General features: G+C 40.2%; 1 protein-coding gene across 1 annotated transcript; it reads right to left on the bottom strand.

Annotated features, from left to right (window-relative positions):
- Nucleotides 1–12,097: 12,097 nt before the first annotated feature.
- Nucleotides 12,098–17,891, bottom strand: RFK (riboflavin kinase). Its single transcript, XM_071730175.1, has 4 exons — nucleotides 17,707–17,891; nucleotides 15,764–15,915; nucleotides 14,369–14,471; nucleotides 12,098–13,715 (listed from the first exon to the last, which is right to left on the bottom strand). The coding sequence occupies exons 1-4, from the start codon at nucleotides 17,786–17,788 to the stop codon at nucleotides 13,588–13,590; spliced, it is 465 nt and encodes a 154-aa protein (XP_071586276.1). The 5' UTR covers nucleotides 17,789–17,891; the 3' UTR covers nucleotides 12,098–13,587.
- Nucleotides 17,892–19,559: the final 1,668 nt, after the last annotated feature.

The following is a 19,559-nucleotide window of genomic DNA, read 5'->3' as shown; positions in this document are numbered from 1 at the left end:
ATCCCAGGTTCCAAAGAGAAGCACTGATAAGGGAAACCTGTCCACTCCTTCCCTTCCCTCATCCCCAAAAAAGGAACCCAAGTTTGTATGAAGACAGTACAACACCTCAACCCCACCCAGGAGCCCTGAAGTGTTTACACAACACTCCAGGTCCCTCTTCTCTATTCCCAACACCAGCAGGATGTCTGCTTATTCCCCTCCTGAACACCCTCAGAAAAAAAAACCCTTTTCAAACACTTCTTTATATGGCCAAGCAAGCACATGTTCTGCAGAGGCAGGGAAAGCATGAGGAAAGAGACCAAAATTCAAGGGGTTTTACAGGATCTCTCTCTTACAAAGAGGAAGACAGGCATGTTTTATCAAGCAGTTCAGCACTTTACAAACAAATCTCCCCACCACCTGAATACACATTTTGCATGGGGAAAAATGCCTTTGACTGCAGCATTTGCCTGCGCAGCAGAACAGGAACACTGGTCAAAACTGAAGCAAACCCTCTGGAAACAAAGCAGGAGAAAGGCAAATGTCCAACACAGTGGCAAGGGTTTTACCCCCTCCTAAGACTGCATTCAGCTTTACTTCAGACTGTAACACGACCTTCATCTAAATGGCCTCCCTGCCAACATTATTCACTTACTTGTTAGTTCTCTTTAACTTTGTGTACAATGCAATTTACCACTTCAGACTCTAATTCAAAATGTTTGGCTTTCCATACTTGCACCCCAGAGTTTCCAATGGCATCCTTGAGTTCTTCTTTCTCATCGGATGATGACATACACAAGATAGATCCTGAGTGCTCACCTACAGATTTTTATAATCAGCAAAATTTAACATTTAAAAAATTACGGGGTGTGAGGGGTTAGGAGGGACCTCGAAAGATCACCTGGTCCAACCTCCCCTGCCAGAGCAGGGTCACCTACAGCAGGTCACACAGGAACACGTCCAGGTGGGCTCTGAATGTCTTCAGGGAAGGAGACTCCACAACCTCCCTGGGCAACCTGTGCCAGTGCTCTGTCACCCTCACAGTGAAAAAATTCTTCCTGATCTTTATATGAAACCACCTATGCTCCAGTTTATAACCACTGCCCCTTGTCTTGTTAGTCAGCCCTGACACTTGTTAGTCAGTCTTGACACTCACCCCGTACATGTTTATAAACCTTCATGAGGGTACCCCTCAGTTCAGTCTCCTCCAAGCTAGAGCCCCAGCTCCCTCAGCCTGTCCTCACCAGGGAGATGTTCCACTCACTTCAGCATCTCTGTGGCTCTGTAATGGACTCTCTCAAGCAGTTCCCTGTCCTTGAACTGAGGGGCCCAGAACTGGACACAATATTCCAGACATGGCCTCACTAGGGAAGAGTAGAGAGGGAGCAGAACCTCTCTCAGCCTACTGATTTCCCCTCTTCTAATGCACCCCAGGATGCCATTGGCCTTCTTGGCCACAGGGGCACGTTGCTGGCTCATGGTCATCCTTCCATCCACCAGGACCTCCAGGTCCCTTTTCCCTATGCTGCTCTCCAACAGCTCAACAAACAACTTGTATTAACAGCTGCTTCTTGACCATGGTCAAAACTGTATTTCATTCCCACCTGAAGTGATTACTGTCTCTAAATTTGTAACTCTCATATTTGAGTGGGTTTTCTGTTGAAGGAGAGCCACCGGTCTTGTCTTCTGTTGCTGGTCTCTGCTCAGAGTTCAAACAATGCTGTTTTTTCCCTTTTTACATCAGTTTGCACAGCACCGTGTTATCATATGGTGTAACGAGGGAAAATAATGCCAATAGAAGGAAATATGAATTATGCCACTGTTCCTGTGCAACATGCACAGACTCCCCACTGGCATTTATCTGGATCCTTTTCTTTCTTATATTTTTACCACTTGGTTTTACTTTACTATATTGTACAATGAAATACAGCTGCTGACATGTGAAGTCTTAATTCTCTTTGTATTTCTTCAGTGTATTTTGGTATGGCAGCTAACATGAAAAAAATCTTTTCTATGTGAAAGGGCACATACCTGCATTTCTTTGCTTTTAACCAAGCTCATTCTAATTTCCTAACATGCACTCCATTCTATTTCTGGAAAGGATGACTCATGATATACTGAAATTTTATAACATATTTTATTGTAGCCATGTGTCTTTATTGTTTGATGTTACTGTGCACAATACATATGTCTATTAGTAGGATTTGTCACATTCTCTTTACCTGAATTTTCTTGAAATAAATTTCTCCTCAAACTGCTGCATTTTCCTTCCTTACCTGCTTTTCAGAAGCCATTGCTTTGAAAATATTTTTATGTGAAGACTGTAGTGTACTATAAATAGAATGAGTGTTCTATTTCATCAGTTCAAGCTGTGAAAATGCAGTAAGTACAAACAATTTTAAGTTGATACAGTTGTAACAGAATTATTTAAAGTAATAGCAAGAGGAAACAAAGCAGTATTTAGGGACAATATTTAAGGATAAATAGGAGATTAAGGAGCACCCAGTTTGTGATGGGGACTTGCATTTTCTCATGCATTTTCTACTAGGCAACCATTGTATCATTCTTAATGCACAGCCACCTTGGTTATTCAGTAGGATTAAAAAATGTTCTGGTTTTCCTCCAATGAACTTACTACTGAGCATTAATTCAGTTATGAAAAGACATTAGAGCAAAGTGCTCAGAAATATGGTTCATTGATGTTTTACAAAACTGCTGAGTTGTTAGCAGAGCTGAGATCCCTGAGGAGGTCCTGTGCACTGAATGTTTTTATTGCAGCATCCAAGACAGAGATGTTAACAGAAATTGTGTTACTATTCCTGGACCAGGGTGCCCACATTGAAGGTGTCGGGGGTGCTGATGATGTTACTGTACCACCAGGTTCAATGTACAACGGAAGAAACCTTTTAAGGAAGAGACAAAAACATAATTATACATTAAAATTTCCAGTTATGAGGGATTATGTCTGTTAACATAGTTAACTCCTATGAAACTTTCAGTTCCTTTTTTTTTTTTTTTAAATATATGCTTTCCCCCACAAAGTGATTATAGGAACCCTATAGGAATATAGGGAGAACCCAAATAACTAACTGGTATTGCTTGAAGCTGAGAGAGCACAGCTGAGATGCACTGGTGATGGTATTCCCTAGTTATATATAGAATTACAGAATAACAGTGTGAATGCAGGCTTTATGTGCTATACAGGACTCTCTGTCCTGCCTCTTCTGATACTTAAAAAAGTAGGAACAGTCTTTTTTCTCAAATATTCAGACTTGACTGATATAAATTTTTTCTGTAACAAGCTAATATACAATCCTCAATCTAGTCTTACATAACACTGCTTGACTGCTTGATAAATTTATCTACTATCCCCCCAAAATGGTGCTTTACAGAGAGACAATATTTGTGCCACTTACCAAATCAATCTTTCTGACCTAGGGAGCACACAGTTTATCAATCTGTAACAGCATTTGGATAAACATTCAGTAAACAATAATGTGTACTGTGCATTTCAGTGCTATAATAGTATTATTGCATGCATAATCTGAGGGCAATTGCATCCCTACCTCAACCTTCAGACAACTATTCGTTTAATAAGAATTACTTATTTTTTAAGGCCAGATGGGCCTTTGGGCATCAAAATCTCACGCAGTGTACAAAAGAGCTGGTTGAATTTGGTCTTTGAAATAAATGTATGTCTATCAGGAGTAGAGTTTTGCAGCAACAGTGTAAAAGGTATAGAAAGAAGCCCAAAAAATCTGTAACTTGGGGTGCTGGGAATACCATGTTTCTGGTGTGTCCAAGCACAAGGTAAGTGCTTCCCAGCACCATGCAGCACAAGCTTGCTTCAGTGACTGGACAGTCTTTAGTAAAAGCTTCCAGAGTTGAGTGAAGAGTCAATTGACAATTATTGCAAGCAGAACCAGGGCAAGAAAGTGAGAAAATACACGTTATGTGAACATGAACACTGGTTACATAGATAGGTTATATTTAACCAGACTTTCCTCACAAATACAGAAAATTACCTGTAAAGGAGTGCAATAGTCTTTCCTTCTTTGTCTTCCATTCAAAATCATAACATCTGCAGTCACAACAGTGATGAATTACATGATGGAAGTCCAGGATATCTGCAGCTTTGCACAGCTATGGGATTTAGCACAGACATGAATAAAATTGCAGGGGCTAGCAATCAGATAATTTGGGGGATATTCATAGAACATAAACATAGGCCCCTAACTCAGGTGCATCAATATAGAAGGCTGAATTTCATAGACTCCTAATAGGAATAAGCAGAGCTAGAGAGGAGCTTTCCCAGAAGTTCAGAATTAGGCTATTTTACACCCAATCCAGGAGTCTATTTTTTTAGTGCCCTGTTCTATGAATAGTGGTATTTTCAGACCAATAGCTCTGGTTCAGGTGCACTGAATTGCATTGCAACCATCTGACATTCATACTGGCATGAAATTGGAATTGGGTCCTGTAAGATATTTTCTTGCATAGGAAAAAAAAAATCCACAACAGCCCTACAATTTGCAATGCAAATAGCTATGCTCAGACCATGCTATACCTCAGCAGAGTCCTAAACCAATCACAGCTAGAGAAACAGTACTGATTTAAGGTGCATTACACCCAAAATGAGATTAACACAGGAAATCTGGGCAGAATTTTGGACTGGGAATACAATTTTTCCCGGTCAGAATTGCATTATATTACATGTTCTGTGTTTCCATGTTACTTGCTTTCTATTTTACACAGAGATATCTAAAAAAACAACTGTATGAAAAAATTCTGTAACAATGCCTTCAACAAATGGAATGATGTGATGTTTCTCAATTTCTAGAAAGAAACAAGGGAGAATGACCTGGATACATGTCAGAGTTGTTACTCATTCTGATAGAGAAGCAAGATGTTGAATCAGAGCCTGACCTGAATAGGAGTTTTAAATAGAAAGCATTTCAGTCTGGGGAGGAGTGTGAAAAAAAACATAAAAAACACCACCAAAAAGACCAACCAACCAGACAAACAAACAAAAAACAACCAAAACCCACCCCATACAAATAATAATGAAAACAGCTCTGTAGGTCTGAAAATGTCTTAAGTTTTTGCCTTTAAAAATCCAGAACAGTTTAATAACAATATAGACTGTATTTTTCTAGAATCAATGCCCCATTTTTAAAATCTAGGTAGTTTATACTTTTTTCTGATCCATGGTTTTAGTAGAATCACTTCAGAATCAGAAGCATCATGCATTTGACTTTTATGTTTACATGTTTCATTTGCAACCAGAAGATCTACAGACTGAAAATTTTAAACACAGACTTATTAGGATCCTCAAGTACAGAAAGGCAGACATTGTGTCAGAGAGAAATAAACCAAAACATTTCAACAGCGAGCCATGAACTTTCTTGTCCTGTTTTGAGACTTGTACCTACACAAGGAACAAGAGACCAGAACAGAGGGATGAAACGTCCAAAAGTCTTCCCACAAAAAAAAGGCAACTCTCTAATTAATTAATTAGTTGCAACATAATCTGTCATACTATCCTGAGTGAAGTTTTAACTGACAAGTGAAAGAGGTTTTTTTTTATGGCTAAACCCACTCATTTGCTGTTTATACTTAGAACCAGTTCAAAGGCCAAGGTTAAACATTTTGCCTTTTCATGATCAATTTTCTAGGCAGCTTTACAAGGTTGTAGTTAGGACAGCTGTGGTTAAATTACTGGAAATACCCTGCAGCAGATTCTGTAGCAAAATCTTTTTCATGTCAAATGTTCTCAGAAAGGATGGGGGTGATGCAAACTTTATTTATTTGTTTTTTTGTTTGTCTTTAGAAGTGTAAAGTCTAATTCCACCTCTTCTGTAGGCCATAGTATTCAAGTTGGGGCTCTATAGCATTTTATACCTGACTGGGAAAGTGAAGGCTGAGGTTCCCCTCCGGTAGCAGAGCCCAATGGGTTGTGTGCATTGCCCCCTGGGGGTGATGGGCAAATATTACAGGGAACAACAAACTCCTAAAGGAGCAAAGATTACACAGAACACGGCAAGATCTCCACTTTTAAAAAGATTTTTATTTGCAAGGTTCTTAGTGCTTTTGAAACTGCTTTCTTCAGCCGTAGTTAAATCCTGCTCGGTTTAACTTTATCTTCTTGCTATTTATTTTTTTACAAAGACTCTCTCATGAAGATCAAAGTCCCTTTCAACACAGACTTCAGTAATAGTTTCGGCTAATTTCTTTACATGCATAACCCCCAGTAAAAAAAAAACAAGGGAAGTGCAAACCAAAAATTAATTCAAAGGCTGTTATTTCAAAATACTATTTGTTATATCCTGCTCTCCTACCGTTCTTTGGATCATTATGCTTTATGGCCATTAGTGGTTTATATAACCTGATGCCTATCAAATTTCAAAGGCTTAATCAAAGGTAGACCTGAACAGCCTGAAATCCCTGCAAGAAAAGGATGTAGAAAGCTTTTTGCTTATGGGCTCTTAAGCTAACACCATCAACACTTTATGAAATTTTTGTATATAAAGCAATCTTGCATGGTTAAAAAAACGAAACTGAAAACACACACAGACAAATAAATTCAAAAAAACCTCCAAAAACCAAACAAGCATTTATTTAAAAAAATCTGTTTCTTAAAATAATCTCCATTAGAGCAAGTAAGACTGGAACAAAACCACAATTCTACTTATACATCCAAAAAGTTGAGAGCTCTGAATTCTTTTCAAATTGCAATCCTCTTCAGAGATTCTTTTCTTTGGTTTGGGCATAACATTTCAACTGTGTTTTGAGTTCAGCAGCTTCAGAAGAGAAGCAGTACTGGTATTTCCTTCCCTCCCATGAAAGCAGTGGGCAGGAAGGCAGGATTCAGACAAGAGCGTGGGTAAGATGCCTGCTCCCAAGAGGCATCAGGAAGATTGCTTGATTCTGTGCAGTATGGGTAGGGTGAAAATGTCCATGTTTTACAAGATGGCAGATAATTTACTTGAAGGGGTGTTCTTGAGAGAGCAACAGCCAAGTGATGGGCATTAGGAGGGTATGAGGAAGGGAATTGTGAAAGAAACCTGTTTTTTGAAGTCACGGTTTAAAGATAGTGGTCAAGGATATGGCAAATAAAGACCTAGAGAGCCATATTAATTTTATAATGTTTTCAATTAGAGCTGCCTGCTGAGAGTGCACAGGGAGCCCAAGAAGAACCATAAACTTTATAAAAGTCCATTTGTCCAAGAGCTACTCACTCAGAGGGAATTGTTCATTAGACACTGACGTCTCTAAAGAAAGTTCATAGAAAACAGGGAACCAATTATAAGCACACACAGAACACAACATAAAAAATCTGAAATACTATTTTCTATTTTACTATGTCTATGCTTTTTACAGTCCTGAAGAAAGCTAAAGAAATTTGGCTCTTCAGATGTTAAAATTTACAAATCCTTAGATCCCACAAAACCAATGCTTTTTCGCTGTTTTCATTTACCCATGAATCTTTCCAAGCCCTAAGCTCTTCTTCAGCTAGTTGTTTTTTTCTTTCTCCTAGGCAACTACATCTCATTAGTCTATCATTAATAATGCTCTTTCAAAATGATCATGCAGGTTCACATCTCCTGCAGTTTTACCACCCATTCACCTCTCATGTAACCCAGTAATTTGATTTCAAAGTGAAGTGTAGGCTACCAGTGGTCTTTATTCTTTCCCTTTCCAGTGAAGAAAATGTATATAGGGAAAATTTTTCTCTTCCATGGCTTTGTTCTTGAAGTTTTGCTAGAAAGGAAGTGAAGGAAAGCACATTGTAGGAGTTACAGCTTAAGACCACTAAGGACCAGGTTTCCTCCTCCCATCCCCCATGGTTAGTTCCTAAATCAGACTACATTTTTTCAGTATGCCATGCAGTTGTCTCCAGGCCTTGTGTGACCACTACAAGACTGAGGTTAGAATTTCAAACTATAAAGAACAATTATGTAAGTTATCACAGAAGCATTTCAAATGGGTTTCGACTCATTTCACATTCTCTGCACAAATGACAGCTATTTCAGAAGTGTGTATTTGCATTATCTATATGGGGGAGGAAAGGAAAGGTACATTTCTTTCAGATGAATAGAGCTGCCCTGTGTTAGCCACAGATTTTTCATCTACTCTACAACCTAAAAAAACAGTATGGTTCCAAGCCTGAATTTTGAGGAATAACCAAACACACAACCTGATGAAGACATGACAAGGGTCCAAAAAGACTTCAGAACACAAAGGCTAAGAATTTTTCCTGTTTTGATTCATTCTTTTTTCTGCTTAGTAAGTATATGGTAATACCAGAGATGCTAGGAAAGGAATCAGTGTTTAAAAGCCCATTTCAATTGCTGAATCAGTTTAATACAAAATACCATAATATCTTCTTAAGAACTTACAGATAGATATATATGCCATCACTTTGCAATCGAAAAACAGAGGGCTGAAAATTCTGGACGGACATACATATTTGCAGTGAACTAGATAAATCTGTAGATTTTAGATTAAAAACAAAGTAGTACACTTCATACACACATGTAACTTCTGCTCTTTCCAAGTAACTGCCTTATGTTCTGACTTTAATTGACCCTTTCCTGTTGCTTAGCAATATTTAGGGAGTTTTCTAATACATGTCGAAAAAACAATTTTAACAAGTCTCCTGAGAACTCATTAATTGTGAAGACAAGGGAAGGTAATTAATGTGAAATAGGCAATTACAACTTTTTTTCAATTGTCCCTTTTCAGAGCAAGTTTAAGCAGGAGGCAGACCTCTTTAACCAACAAACCAATGTGTTTATTCTTTGCCATTCTTTCTTATTACACATTGAGTATTAAAAAATGAAATAAATGTTGTTTTATTGTTTGTCATTTATATTATTTACTTGGCATGTACACAAGAAGTTTCCTTTTTCCTACACTACTTTCCTACATTATGTTAAAGTGTTCTTCCACAGTTTTATTCTTGAACTGCTCCATCCTTTCTCACTGCTATATCCCATAACCAAACCCCCACACAGATATTTTGCTTTATCCTGTCTTCTCTTCCTTGTCCCTTAACATCACCTTCAGATGCAAATTTTCTTGCTTTTCCCTGGTCCATATATGAAAACCTAACTTCTTCTCCTAATTTCTCACCATTAGGAAATAAAAATGCCAAATACAACTCTGAGGGTACTACTTGATTGCACTAAATTGCACCTTCCTCGTGCATCAGCAAATTTTAGCAATGTGGAAGCAAAGTAACTGCAAACCCAATCACCTGGCTATTGTCTGAGCCATAAACAAGAAGGCCAAATTACTTACCAACCATTACAGATCAGGATAGAGATCATTATCTTCAGTTATGCACCTAATTAGGTAAGAATTGTGACTGTTAGAAATGTATTTTTTTTGCTTGTTTGTTTGCTTGTTTGTTTTTTTAATATCTTCCTCCTCCCTTCAAAAAAACATAACCATTTGTCGAAAAAAGGTTGTACCTCTATGTAATGCATATTAATTACAAAAGACATCTGGAGGCAATCCTGTACTTTTTTATTTCATCTAAATGCTTGGAAATCATACTACCAAGCATTAAAGAAAAGCCCTGGACAACTTAGGTGCTTGTGAATTTCTCTCCCCCTCAAATCCAGACCTCTAGAATGGGGACTGCTGTTAAAAGAATGATTTCTGGGGGATGCCAGTCTACACTAAAGAGTCCACTGCATGTAACATAAATAAGCAATCCTTACCATGTATATACCACTGCACTACATTATTTCTTGATGTAACTTCAGTGATGCTAGGCAGAGGTTATAAAAAGTCTACATATAAACAATTGCCAAGAGTGAAAGTGTGAGAGAAGCTTTTTTCCCAAAAGAGGCCAAGACACACAACAATGTGTTTAAAGTTACGGGATTCAGATAAATCTTTGTCCTGACCTAGATGAAGACTTAACAACTGGAGCAGAAAACAGGAGAGTGCAACTTCTTCCACCTGAATGCTGTAAGAAACAAGCCATTTTGAAAAATGTTTGAAGCAAGTGTAAAAATAAATGGCTGTTTTCAGGCTGTGAATCCTAAGGCTGTAGCTCCCTCAAGTTCTGATTAAAATCCCCAGAGCAGGGACAGTTTTCAGATGCTGTAGGAGGCCTGAACAACATTTCACTATGCTTCTCTGCCAGTCTAGCTTTTTAGGGAGTCAGCCTCACAGAGCTCTGTGTAAGACCACGACAACTAACTTTGCTAGGCATGGCAAAGAATGGATATTTACAACAAGTAGAATCAACTTTGTCAATTACAATTCCTTTATTAATGGTACAGTGCAGCGACATCAACAGAAATAAAGTTATTTGTATGCAATACAAAAATATAACCCTCCATAAAGTTCATACTGTGCTAGGAATAGCGTATTGAAATTAAATAGTTGATATATAACATTTTATTTTAAATGTGGACAGGTACACTCAGCCAAATGAATGTAATATATTTTTCTAATGTTTGTTAAGACAAAACACATGAAGAGCAGTTTATTAGTTCAGTGTATCCATACATCATACCTCAGCTAAGATCTAAGAGTAAAAGTTTTTCAAGTTTCCTCTTTGCCACCCTTCTATTGATAGCACAGTGGTTTTATAATCGAACAGTGAATTGAATTTTTTACAGTAGCATTTATCAACAGATACAGAATAATATTGTTCAGATATCCTGCTTAAGGCACAATGGTTTTCACAACAGACACATTAAATTACAACAAAAAATAATTTTAAAGACAGTTATGAGTAGCTACTGTATCACAACAAACAATAACCTATGCTTTAAATACATTCCTGACAATTCTTTTTTTTTTAAATGAAAACACAAGATTTGGACACTATTACAATCTCAAGAATGCCTCAAACCTTTGGAAAAAGCCAACTCCCTTACCCATCCATTTTAAATATAAATCCAACTGTCATCCTTGCAAGACAGTTCTCTTAAAAACTTTTTAGAAATACAGTTTTCATCATGTTATATAGTAGAAGTCTACTGAATTTTTTTTTTCCTCCTTTAAAATATAGTATATCTAAATGCTGCTAAGTATATGTTGACTACTTTAAAGGCTGAGGGAGCTGGGTCTCCAGCTTGGAGGACCATGAGGGGTGATCTCATTAGTATTGATAAATACATAAAGGGAGGGAACCAGGAGGATGGTGCCAGGCTCTTCTCAGTTATGCCCAACAACAGGACAAGAGGCAACGGATATAAGCTTGAGCACAGAAGGTTCATATAAACATGAGGAATTTTTTTTTTTTTTTTACTGTGAGGGTGACAGGGCACTGAAACAGGCTGCCCAGGGAGGTTGTTGTGGGGCCTCCTTCTCTAGAGACATTCAAAACCCACCTGCATGTGTTCCTACATGACCTCCTGCAGGTGACCCTGCTCTGGCAGGGGGGTTGGCCTCGATCTTTTGAGGTCCCTTCCAGCTCCCAACTTTCTGTGATCGCCCACCAATTCCTTATTTTATCTATCTGTCTCAGCTATCAACAGCATATAATACAGGGCAACACTGGGCTTTGGCCTGTGAGGCTTTAGACACTTTTACTGCTGTTGCCAAAGCCTGCCTGTCACTGTGACCCTCCAGCATGGTCTAGTCCAAGCGCTCTGCCTCTTGCAGAGCCACTGCACCCTGTGCACTGCAGAAGACAACTGCTTTAGCTGACCACAAAGGCCACTGAAGTTTGAACGTGCACTGAATGCTATGCTTGGAAAGCCCCCATTGAAAATTATCAGATTTCTCCTGTAAGTATCTGAGAGAAAGACCCTAAATCATCAGATGCTCTGGGGGGAACTAGTGCAGAAGGTTCTACAATACCGCCTGTCCCCAGACGATTGCAAATATGAAGCCTGGTCCCCCTGCTTTATGCCTGTTGTGTTCTCATCTATCTCCTTTCTCTCTCTTTAATAGTGATATTGTGCTTTAACTTTTGTCTATGTCTGTAACTGGGACCAGCATCTAGGAAGTCGCATCATCTGGTGGGGAGATTTCTTTGTAAAATTCACCACAGACTTCTGTCATTATCTATATATAATGTAGTAACAGTGACCCAGCTGCAAATTTAAACCAGCTGGCAGACCAGGTGCTCTTAAAGCACAAGACTGTGGCACAGCACTGGTGGACAATATATTTAAAAACATTTAAACATAAATTAGTTTAAAACGATTAATTTAAATGAAATCAAGTCCTACAGAGTAAAGCCAAGTCCTTAATTTGCTCAAGAACTCTGCCCTAATAATATCCCCTTATATTGGCTGAAAGTTGAAACAATAGGAAGTGGAACTAACCTAGCAGCAACTGCCACAAAGACCCAGATACCTACCTTGTTAAAGCTCTCTTAAACCCTAGTGTGAAATGCAGGATTCAAACACTACGGGCAAGGAGTAAATTAATAAAATTGCACTACATAAACTGTGTATTCCAAATTGTACATACTATTTCAGACACAGAACTACAGTTGAACCATACCTGAAGAATTTCAGAAAAATATTCCAGCCACATCACATCCAAAACACAATCCCTGCTATAGTGCTGATTTATTTCATGAGTCCCCAAAGGCTGTCATCTGCATGTTGATCTACTCGGTCAGCCAAAACCTTGGATCTTATCTGCACTTTGTGCAGAGTTGATCAGATTCTTCTGTGCCCTAGACCAATGTCAAGCTTCAAGTCAGACATTTTACTGACAGTAAATAACTTGAGGTTCTCCACCTTTTCCTATGATAAAATGCCAGCAGCAGACAAAACGCAAGGTTGCCTTCCTTCACCTCTTTTCTCTCAAGTCCTAGAGAGCAGAAGTCTTGTTATGCCATTTCTGCATCTTTATTCCTGAGCCATTAAGTTATCAGCATTCTCACTGTCATTTAGCTCCTGAATTTCAGTGAAACACTTCCTCAAAAGTAAGCTACACAGGACATGTTTTGTCATATGTACAGTCAACTATGTAGAAGTGTATCTCAGATGACAGTAAGTCAATGAGCAAAAGTGATTTCCCTGTTTCATATAGTCAAAATAAATAATTTCAATTGAAACGACAGCTTCAACCATGACGGATATATAGCACATAAAAAAATATGCTCTAAAAAATTCCTCATCATTATTATCCTGTCATTGGGTTCCTGCAACAGAGGAAATTTCTGACTCAATCAATAGCAAAATTTTCCAAGGAACTAGCTGAAACCCAGATTAAGAAAAACAAAAATAGGAAAAGACATTGAAATAACATTCTGTATGTTAAAAAACAACATTCTTCCTCGAGTGAACTATCTATACCTTAGGGTCAGAAGACATAACCATTACCTTTGGTAATCTTCTGCATGTAGTCACATCAGATCTCTGAGCAACTGGTAACTTCAGAATACACAATTCAACTGTAAGAACCTAAACCAGCCTCCTGAATTAACACTAGGAAACTGACATAATCCTGTTTGTGACACTACAACATTATAATGCTGGTTCCAACTTTGGCTTCCTAAATAGGTATAAGACAACAGAGTAACTATGAAAGCAGTGCAAATGTAAAAGCTCCATGACAGGTGAGAAGGAAAAAAAAAAAAAAAAACCAACCCCCCAAAAAACCCCAACAGTATAGATTTTCTCAGTGGTTGTTCATTTTGCCTTCTGGAAGATGAAAGAAGTTATCTCCTTTGAGTTTAAGGTGTTCTGGTAAATCTAGCTGCCTTTTCGCTTCTTGAATGTCTTCCTGAATTGCTGAAATGAGGGCCTCTGAAACAGATAAGAATAGGGACATTTAAGAGCTGAAATCTGAACACAACAGCAAGTGAAAATAAGGTGTACCACAAAACACCAGCCAACAGTCATGGTAGTATAATTACTATCATGAAGTTTAAAAGGCAAAACTCCTTTTTTTAAAAATGTTGTGGGCTTTTTAACATGAGAGTTGCATTTTTCATCCTACACTCTTCTCTCTCTCTGTTACAAAAGACATTTTGGCAACAGTTTCATGAAGTGTTTCAATCTAACAGAGCCCCTTTGTAAAAAGAAATGAACAGACTAGGCTGATGCTTTTATGAGAAGCCCATGATTTTCAGATTACTCTTCAAACAAGTGACAAAATAATAAAAATATCTGTGCAATACAAAACCATACCAACGCATCTTGCAAAATATCTGTGCAATATGAAAACATAACAACACATCTTACAATGCTTTTTGTTTGAGGTTGTGGGTTTTTTTGTTTGTTGGTTTGTTTTTTTTTTAATTTTTATTAAACTAACTTGTTCATTTAGGTTATGCAAACATTGTACTGAAATTTCAACAGTTAACAAACAAAACCTCACATAATAGAGAGACAGTAAAGACACAGTACTTGCATGAATAAAAGAAGAGACTAGTTTCAGGGAAATCTGCAATACTGACCTAAGGAATCAAAGTTTTTTTCTGGTCGAATATATCCAGTTATGACTATACTAAGAATTTCTCCATAGAAGTCTTCTTTGAAGGTGTGGATAATGTGCGTTTCCTAAAGGAAGAAAAAGAATTCGGCATTTATGTTAACTTGGAGCTTATTTGCCTTACTGTAGGTTAAAGCTAATAATAGCACTAATTCTCCTGAATATATACCAATAATAGGGAAATTTAGTTCAGAGTATATAAAGCAAGAATAAAAGGCTAAGGCTTTTGCTTATGTTAGGAAGGAGAAATGTATTTTGCATTGAACTTAAGAAAAAAATTACTCAAGAGTATTCTGATTATGTAAAATATAAGAAAGCCATTATTCCAGAGAAATGCTTCACCTCGTCCTGGAGGTAAAATTTCCAAGGCAGCAAATCACAAAGCTTTGCATTTTATTGTTGACACATTCAAATAACTATAAAGATTTTGAATGAAAAAGATGCCTTAGGGAGAGCTTTTATAACCAGTTCACATGGGAAGTGAATGATAAAATTCAAGAAGGAGAGAAGGCAAAGACAGCATCACATCTTATGCTCAAAACCATTTGATGCTCATCTCCCTCTCTAACATAGGCCCATCCATAGAATATACCAGCAGAGGTATCAGATGGAAAGCTTTTGAGTACTTGCTCAGTGAAGTAATTTGCAAAAATTTTACAGAGTGTACAATCGCATGAGACAACCACATCACAGACTCTCCAACAGTGAGAACCTCAGAAGCAAACCTCATGTGCAAATAAAACATTTACAACAGAGCTCAGCAAGACTCCAGAAAGCACCTGGAACTGACAGCAAGAAAAACACAGCTGTCACAGCTCAGGATTTTAACTCAAATCCTAGTATTATGCACTTCACAATATTAATTCTGTATGATCAAGCCACAGCACCCCATGTATGGATTTCATCATTTAAGAGAAGAATTAACAGAAAATCATTACAAATTAAGATGCCCCAACACCACCTCTTAATTGAAACTCGGATAGATTGCAGAGAACAGTGGATTAGCCAGCTCATGCCAGGTTTCTCACAACCAGTAAATTCAGTGCATCTATCAAGCTCATGTTTAGTTAGCTACCAGCACTATAAGCAACCACCAGCTCAGAAATACTGTCCAAACTTCATTATGGAAGCAATGCCAGAATAGGAAGAAGGAATTCATCTTTATTCACCTACAGCTACATACTCTGGCTACTGAGTATCTTCAGAATACAGACACATGATATGGATACCAAATTCATTTCTAAGAGCAAACAAAATTTCTAGATTCTACTTATGGACCAAATAATGGACCTGCTTCTCTTATTCAAATTATTCAAATAAGGCTCATTTATAGAAGTCCCAGACAAGGCAAAATTCTTACCACTGATTTCTTAATATTCTTAAAGAAAGGATTCCATCCTATGCTCAAAACCATTTTATGCACATCGCCATTTCCAACACAGGCCCATCCATAGTATATACCAGTAGGGATATCGGATGGAAAGCTTTCGACTACTTGCTCAGAAAAGTTAGCTGCAAAAATTTTAAAAAGTGCAAAAGAGTGAGTAACTACGTGCAAGTCAAGGACACAACAGAATCTTCAAACACTTAAAAGTGGAGCTCTGCCTACATACTATTTACAAACACAACACTGATGCTGATGAGAATGATGCAACATGACATATGACAAAGCATTAAAAAAAAACAAAACAAAAAACAGATTCATAAACTTCAGTCCCTGTGGTAATACCAGAGTTATCCCATTCTCTTATGTATTTTATAGTTATCAACATTTTCTTCTGCAGTAATAATAAACGTATTATATCCAGTCAGAATACATTTCACTCTTAGGATAACTCTCACAGCTTTAATATGGTGAAAGATGAGGAAAAAATCAAGCTGCTTCTGCACTGTAAAATAGCATCTCAGAACTATTTACTTCTTATTAAAATAATTAATGATAGTAAATAGTAATGAAATACATATACATATCAAGCAATATATGCAGAAATAAAGGAAGTTATAATTTAGTGATCTGTCAATTTTGTGCAAGTTGCCTTTCACTGTCATCTGTGGATTTCTGGGATTTTATTTGAAAACTGCATATCTACAGTAAAATAAATGCCCTTCTGACTGAACCTTCCTTTCAAGATCAGTATCATACTTCTGCCTCCTATGTAAGTAGGCCTCTGAAAGACTGTATGGTCACTGATATTTTTTGTTTTTACACAAGTTCACAAGCAGTAGTAACTTCCCTATTACGTGATAGCAATACATCATTTGCACCAAAAAAGTCCCAAACACCACCACAAAACAAAACAGAAGGAAAAAAAAAAATATAAAGAGGTGTCAGAAATACAGCACCTCGAGACTGGCCTTTACAAAGCTCCCTTGTCTGCTAGGAGTGGTGCAACAAGACTGTTGACTTCAGCGGTTGTTTAAGACAAGTCACACACAAAATTCACTTGACTTACACTCCTGTCTGTATTTAGGCAACTGAAACAGAAGAGCAGTAGGAAAATACATTTATTCGTAGGCCAAGTCCACTTGATCTATTTTTTTAACCTCTGCATTATTCCCCTTGTACTATTCCCAAAGCCTACTCCCCTTCTTGTTCTAATCTGAGGTTTAGTATGAACGGATATTTCCCAGGCTGCCACACCACAACTGCGTGCATGTGATTCCTTATCTGCATCCTGTACACCACCATGACAACCACTAGATGATTAAACGGACAAAATAAAAAGACTGACAAAAAAAAAAAAAAAAAAAACAAAACACCAAACAGAAAAAACAAACAAGCAAAAAAAAAAAAAAAAAAAAAAAAAAAAAAAGCAAAACCAAAAGCTTAGCAAAATGGAAATAAAACAACAACAACAAAAAAAAAAAAACCAAAAAACCAAAAAAAACCTCACAAAAGTGGCCCAAGACTCTAAGCAACGTAAAATAAATAAATAAATAAACAAACAAAAATGCTAAGACGGAAGAAGCCAAGCCTATTCATGGGAAGAGCATGTCATGCCAACGCCGCAGCCGTGCAGGACAGCCGGTCCCCCGCCCGGTTCCCCGCCACCGCTCTCACACCGCCGCTCGCCAGACGCCCGAGCCCCGCCGGAGGGGCACCCCGGCGGGACCACGGCCCCGCTCCGCTCAGGAGGCCGAGAGACCCCCGGGCCTGACGCCGGCCGCAGCGGTAGATGCCCTCCGGCCACTCCGCAGTGCCGGAACAGGGACCCGGTGCGGGCCCCCAGCCCCGCGCAGAGCGGCCAAGGCCGGGCCGAACGCGGCGGCCTCTACAGGAGGCGTCCCGCGCACCCGTCTCACCGGTGGGGATGCCCAGCTCCTTGGAGCCCCTGCCGAAGCCCTTCACCACCTCCCCGCGACAGAAGTACGGCAGGTGCCTCATGGCGGTCCCTGGGACCGGTCCGCGACTCCACGAAACTCCGGGAGCAGCTCCCAACCCGCTGCTGCACTGAGCGGCCCCGCCCTCCCCAGCCGCTCACCGCCACCGTGCTCTAGGCGCTACCAAAAAGAGGGGAGAAAACTGTCTCAGCGCTCCGGTTTTCAGCTCGTACCAGTCCCTGACGGGCCCTTACCTCCCCTCAAGAATGGGCTTGCCCGCACCGCTCCTTCCAGGCCCCCCGTCAGAGCGCACGCATGCTCAGTGTGCCGCCTCGCTGCGCCCTGGCGGTGGCGCTCGGTGGCCGAAAGGTAGGGGGAGACTGAGCGGGCGGGGAGGAGTGGAGTGCTGCGCTGCGCTGCGCTGCGTTGCGCTGCTCCGCTCCGCTCCCGGCCGCTCTGCCGGCTGCCCCGCTCCCTCTCTCCCTCCCTCCCTCCCTCCCTCCCTCCCTCCCTCCCTCCCTCCCTCCCTCCCTCCCTCCCTCCCTCCCTCCCTCCCTCCCTCCCTCCCTCCCTCCCTCCCTCCCTCCCTCCCTCCCTCCCTCCCTCCCTCCCTCCCTCCTTTCCATTCCTTTTTCCATTCCTTTTTCCATTCCTTTTTCCTTTCCTTTTTCCTTTCCTTTTTCCTTTCCTTTTTCCTTTCCTTTTTCCTTTCCTTTTTCCCCCCTTCCCTCTTTTTCCCCCTTCCCCCCCTTTTCCCTTTCCGCTTCCCTTCCCCTTCGCTTCACTTTCCCGGCAGCGCAGGGCAGGCCAATACCCGGGCCCGCCCGGCAGAGGCCGCTGGTGCGGCGTGTGGCGGCCTCCCCACCCGGGCCGCCGATAGGTCGACCCTGCTGGCCCGCAGCCCGCTCTTGGGCTGCCCGCAAGGTCGTCCCGCGGGCTGCGGGAGGTGGGGCGGGACCCAGTGGCACAGCGCCCACTGCCCGGGGGCGAGACCCTGTGGAGGGAAGCGTGAGCCGTGCCAGGCGGGAGGCTCGCTTTGGGAGCACGGCCAAGGGGGATGTCCCCCGAGGGAGGCAGGGAGGAGGGCTGCGGGCGGGCCGTGATCGACTGTCCCAGGGAGCCTTCCCGCCGGCTGGCAGACTTTGTGAGGCTTCGTTCGCCCGGGTGCGAGCAGTGCAGCAGCATTCCTGTAATGAAAACTAAACAGCAACAGCTCCCCTGGATTACTGACGGTTGCCTCATCAGAGCCCTTTCACCTGAAAAAGTCAAGTGTTGCACTCTGCTCCCATACATAGAAGCAATGATAATTTCTTCCTTGGTAACTCTGGCTTTAGATTTTCTTTCAGAAAATGTGAAATGGTTCAGAGCACAGCAGACATTTGGGAAAACTGAGAGCAGTTACATGATAGCAATGAATTGAAATTGCTTACTTACAACACTTTTAATCCCCCTATGGATTTACTGTCATGCTCCCATCTCCTTTTGTGTCATTGCCCCTGGTGGTGCAGGGGTTTCGTTTTCAAAATCAAGACAGAAACACTTGACCTGTGTTCACTCAGTATTATATACCTAGAGGAAAGTGAAGGGTAACTCGGCATTTTCCCTTTTCCTGTTTCCAGTTGCTCTTCCTGTTGTTCATGAATCTCTTCCATGCCTTTATCTTTAATCACTCTCTTTTCTATGGCCCTGATCCAGCTTAAATGAGTTTGCATTAGCTCAAATGAGTTCAAAAGAGTATTATTAAGCATCAAAAATGTCTAATGTGCAGACCAGACAGCCTGCCAACAGTCTCTACCAGTAGTTGTGAGGTTCCTTCCATTCAGTGAAATTTTCTT

The sequence above is a fragment of the Heliangelus exortis genome, chromosome Z (assembly GCF_036169615.1).
Source record: "Heliangelus exortis chromosome Z, bHelExo1.hap1, whole genome shotgun sequence".
In the NCBI taxonomy this organism is placed as follows: Eukaryota; Metazoa; Chordata; class Aves; order Apodiformes; family Trochilidae; genus Heliangelus; species Heliangelus exortis.
This window is presented reverse-complemented; position numbering and strand designations above follow the sequence as displayed.

Excerpts from the sequence above, each read along its gene's own strand:
- RFK (XM_071730175.1), bottom strand. The coding sequence starts at position 17,788 with ATGAGGCACCTGCCGTACTTCTGTCGCGGGGAGGTGGTGAAGGGCTTC. Across the intron at positions 15,916-17,706 it reads GGAGCTGGGCATCCCCACCG|CTAACTTTTCTGAGCAAGTA; the intron begins GTGAGACGGGTG and ends AAATTTTTGCAG. Across the intron at positions 13,716-14,368 it reads AAAAAACTTTGATTCCTTAG|AGGCCCTCATTTCAGCAATT; the intron begins GTCAGTATTGCA and ends TATCTGTTTCAG.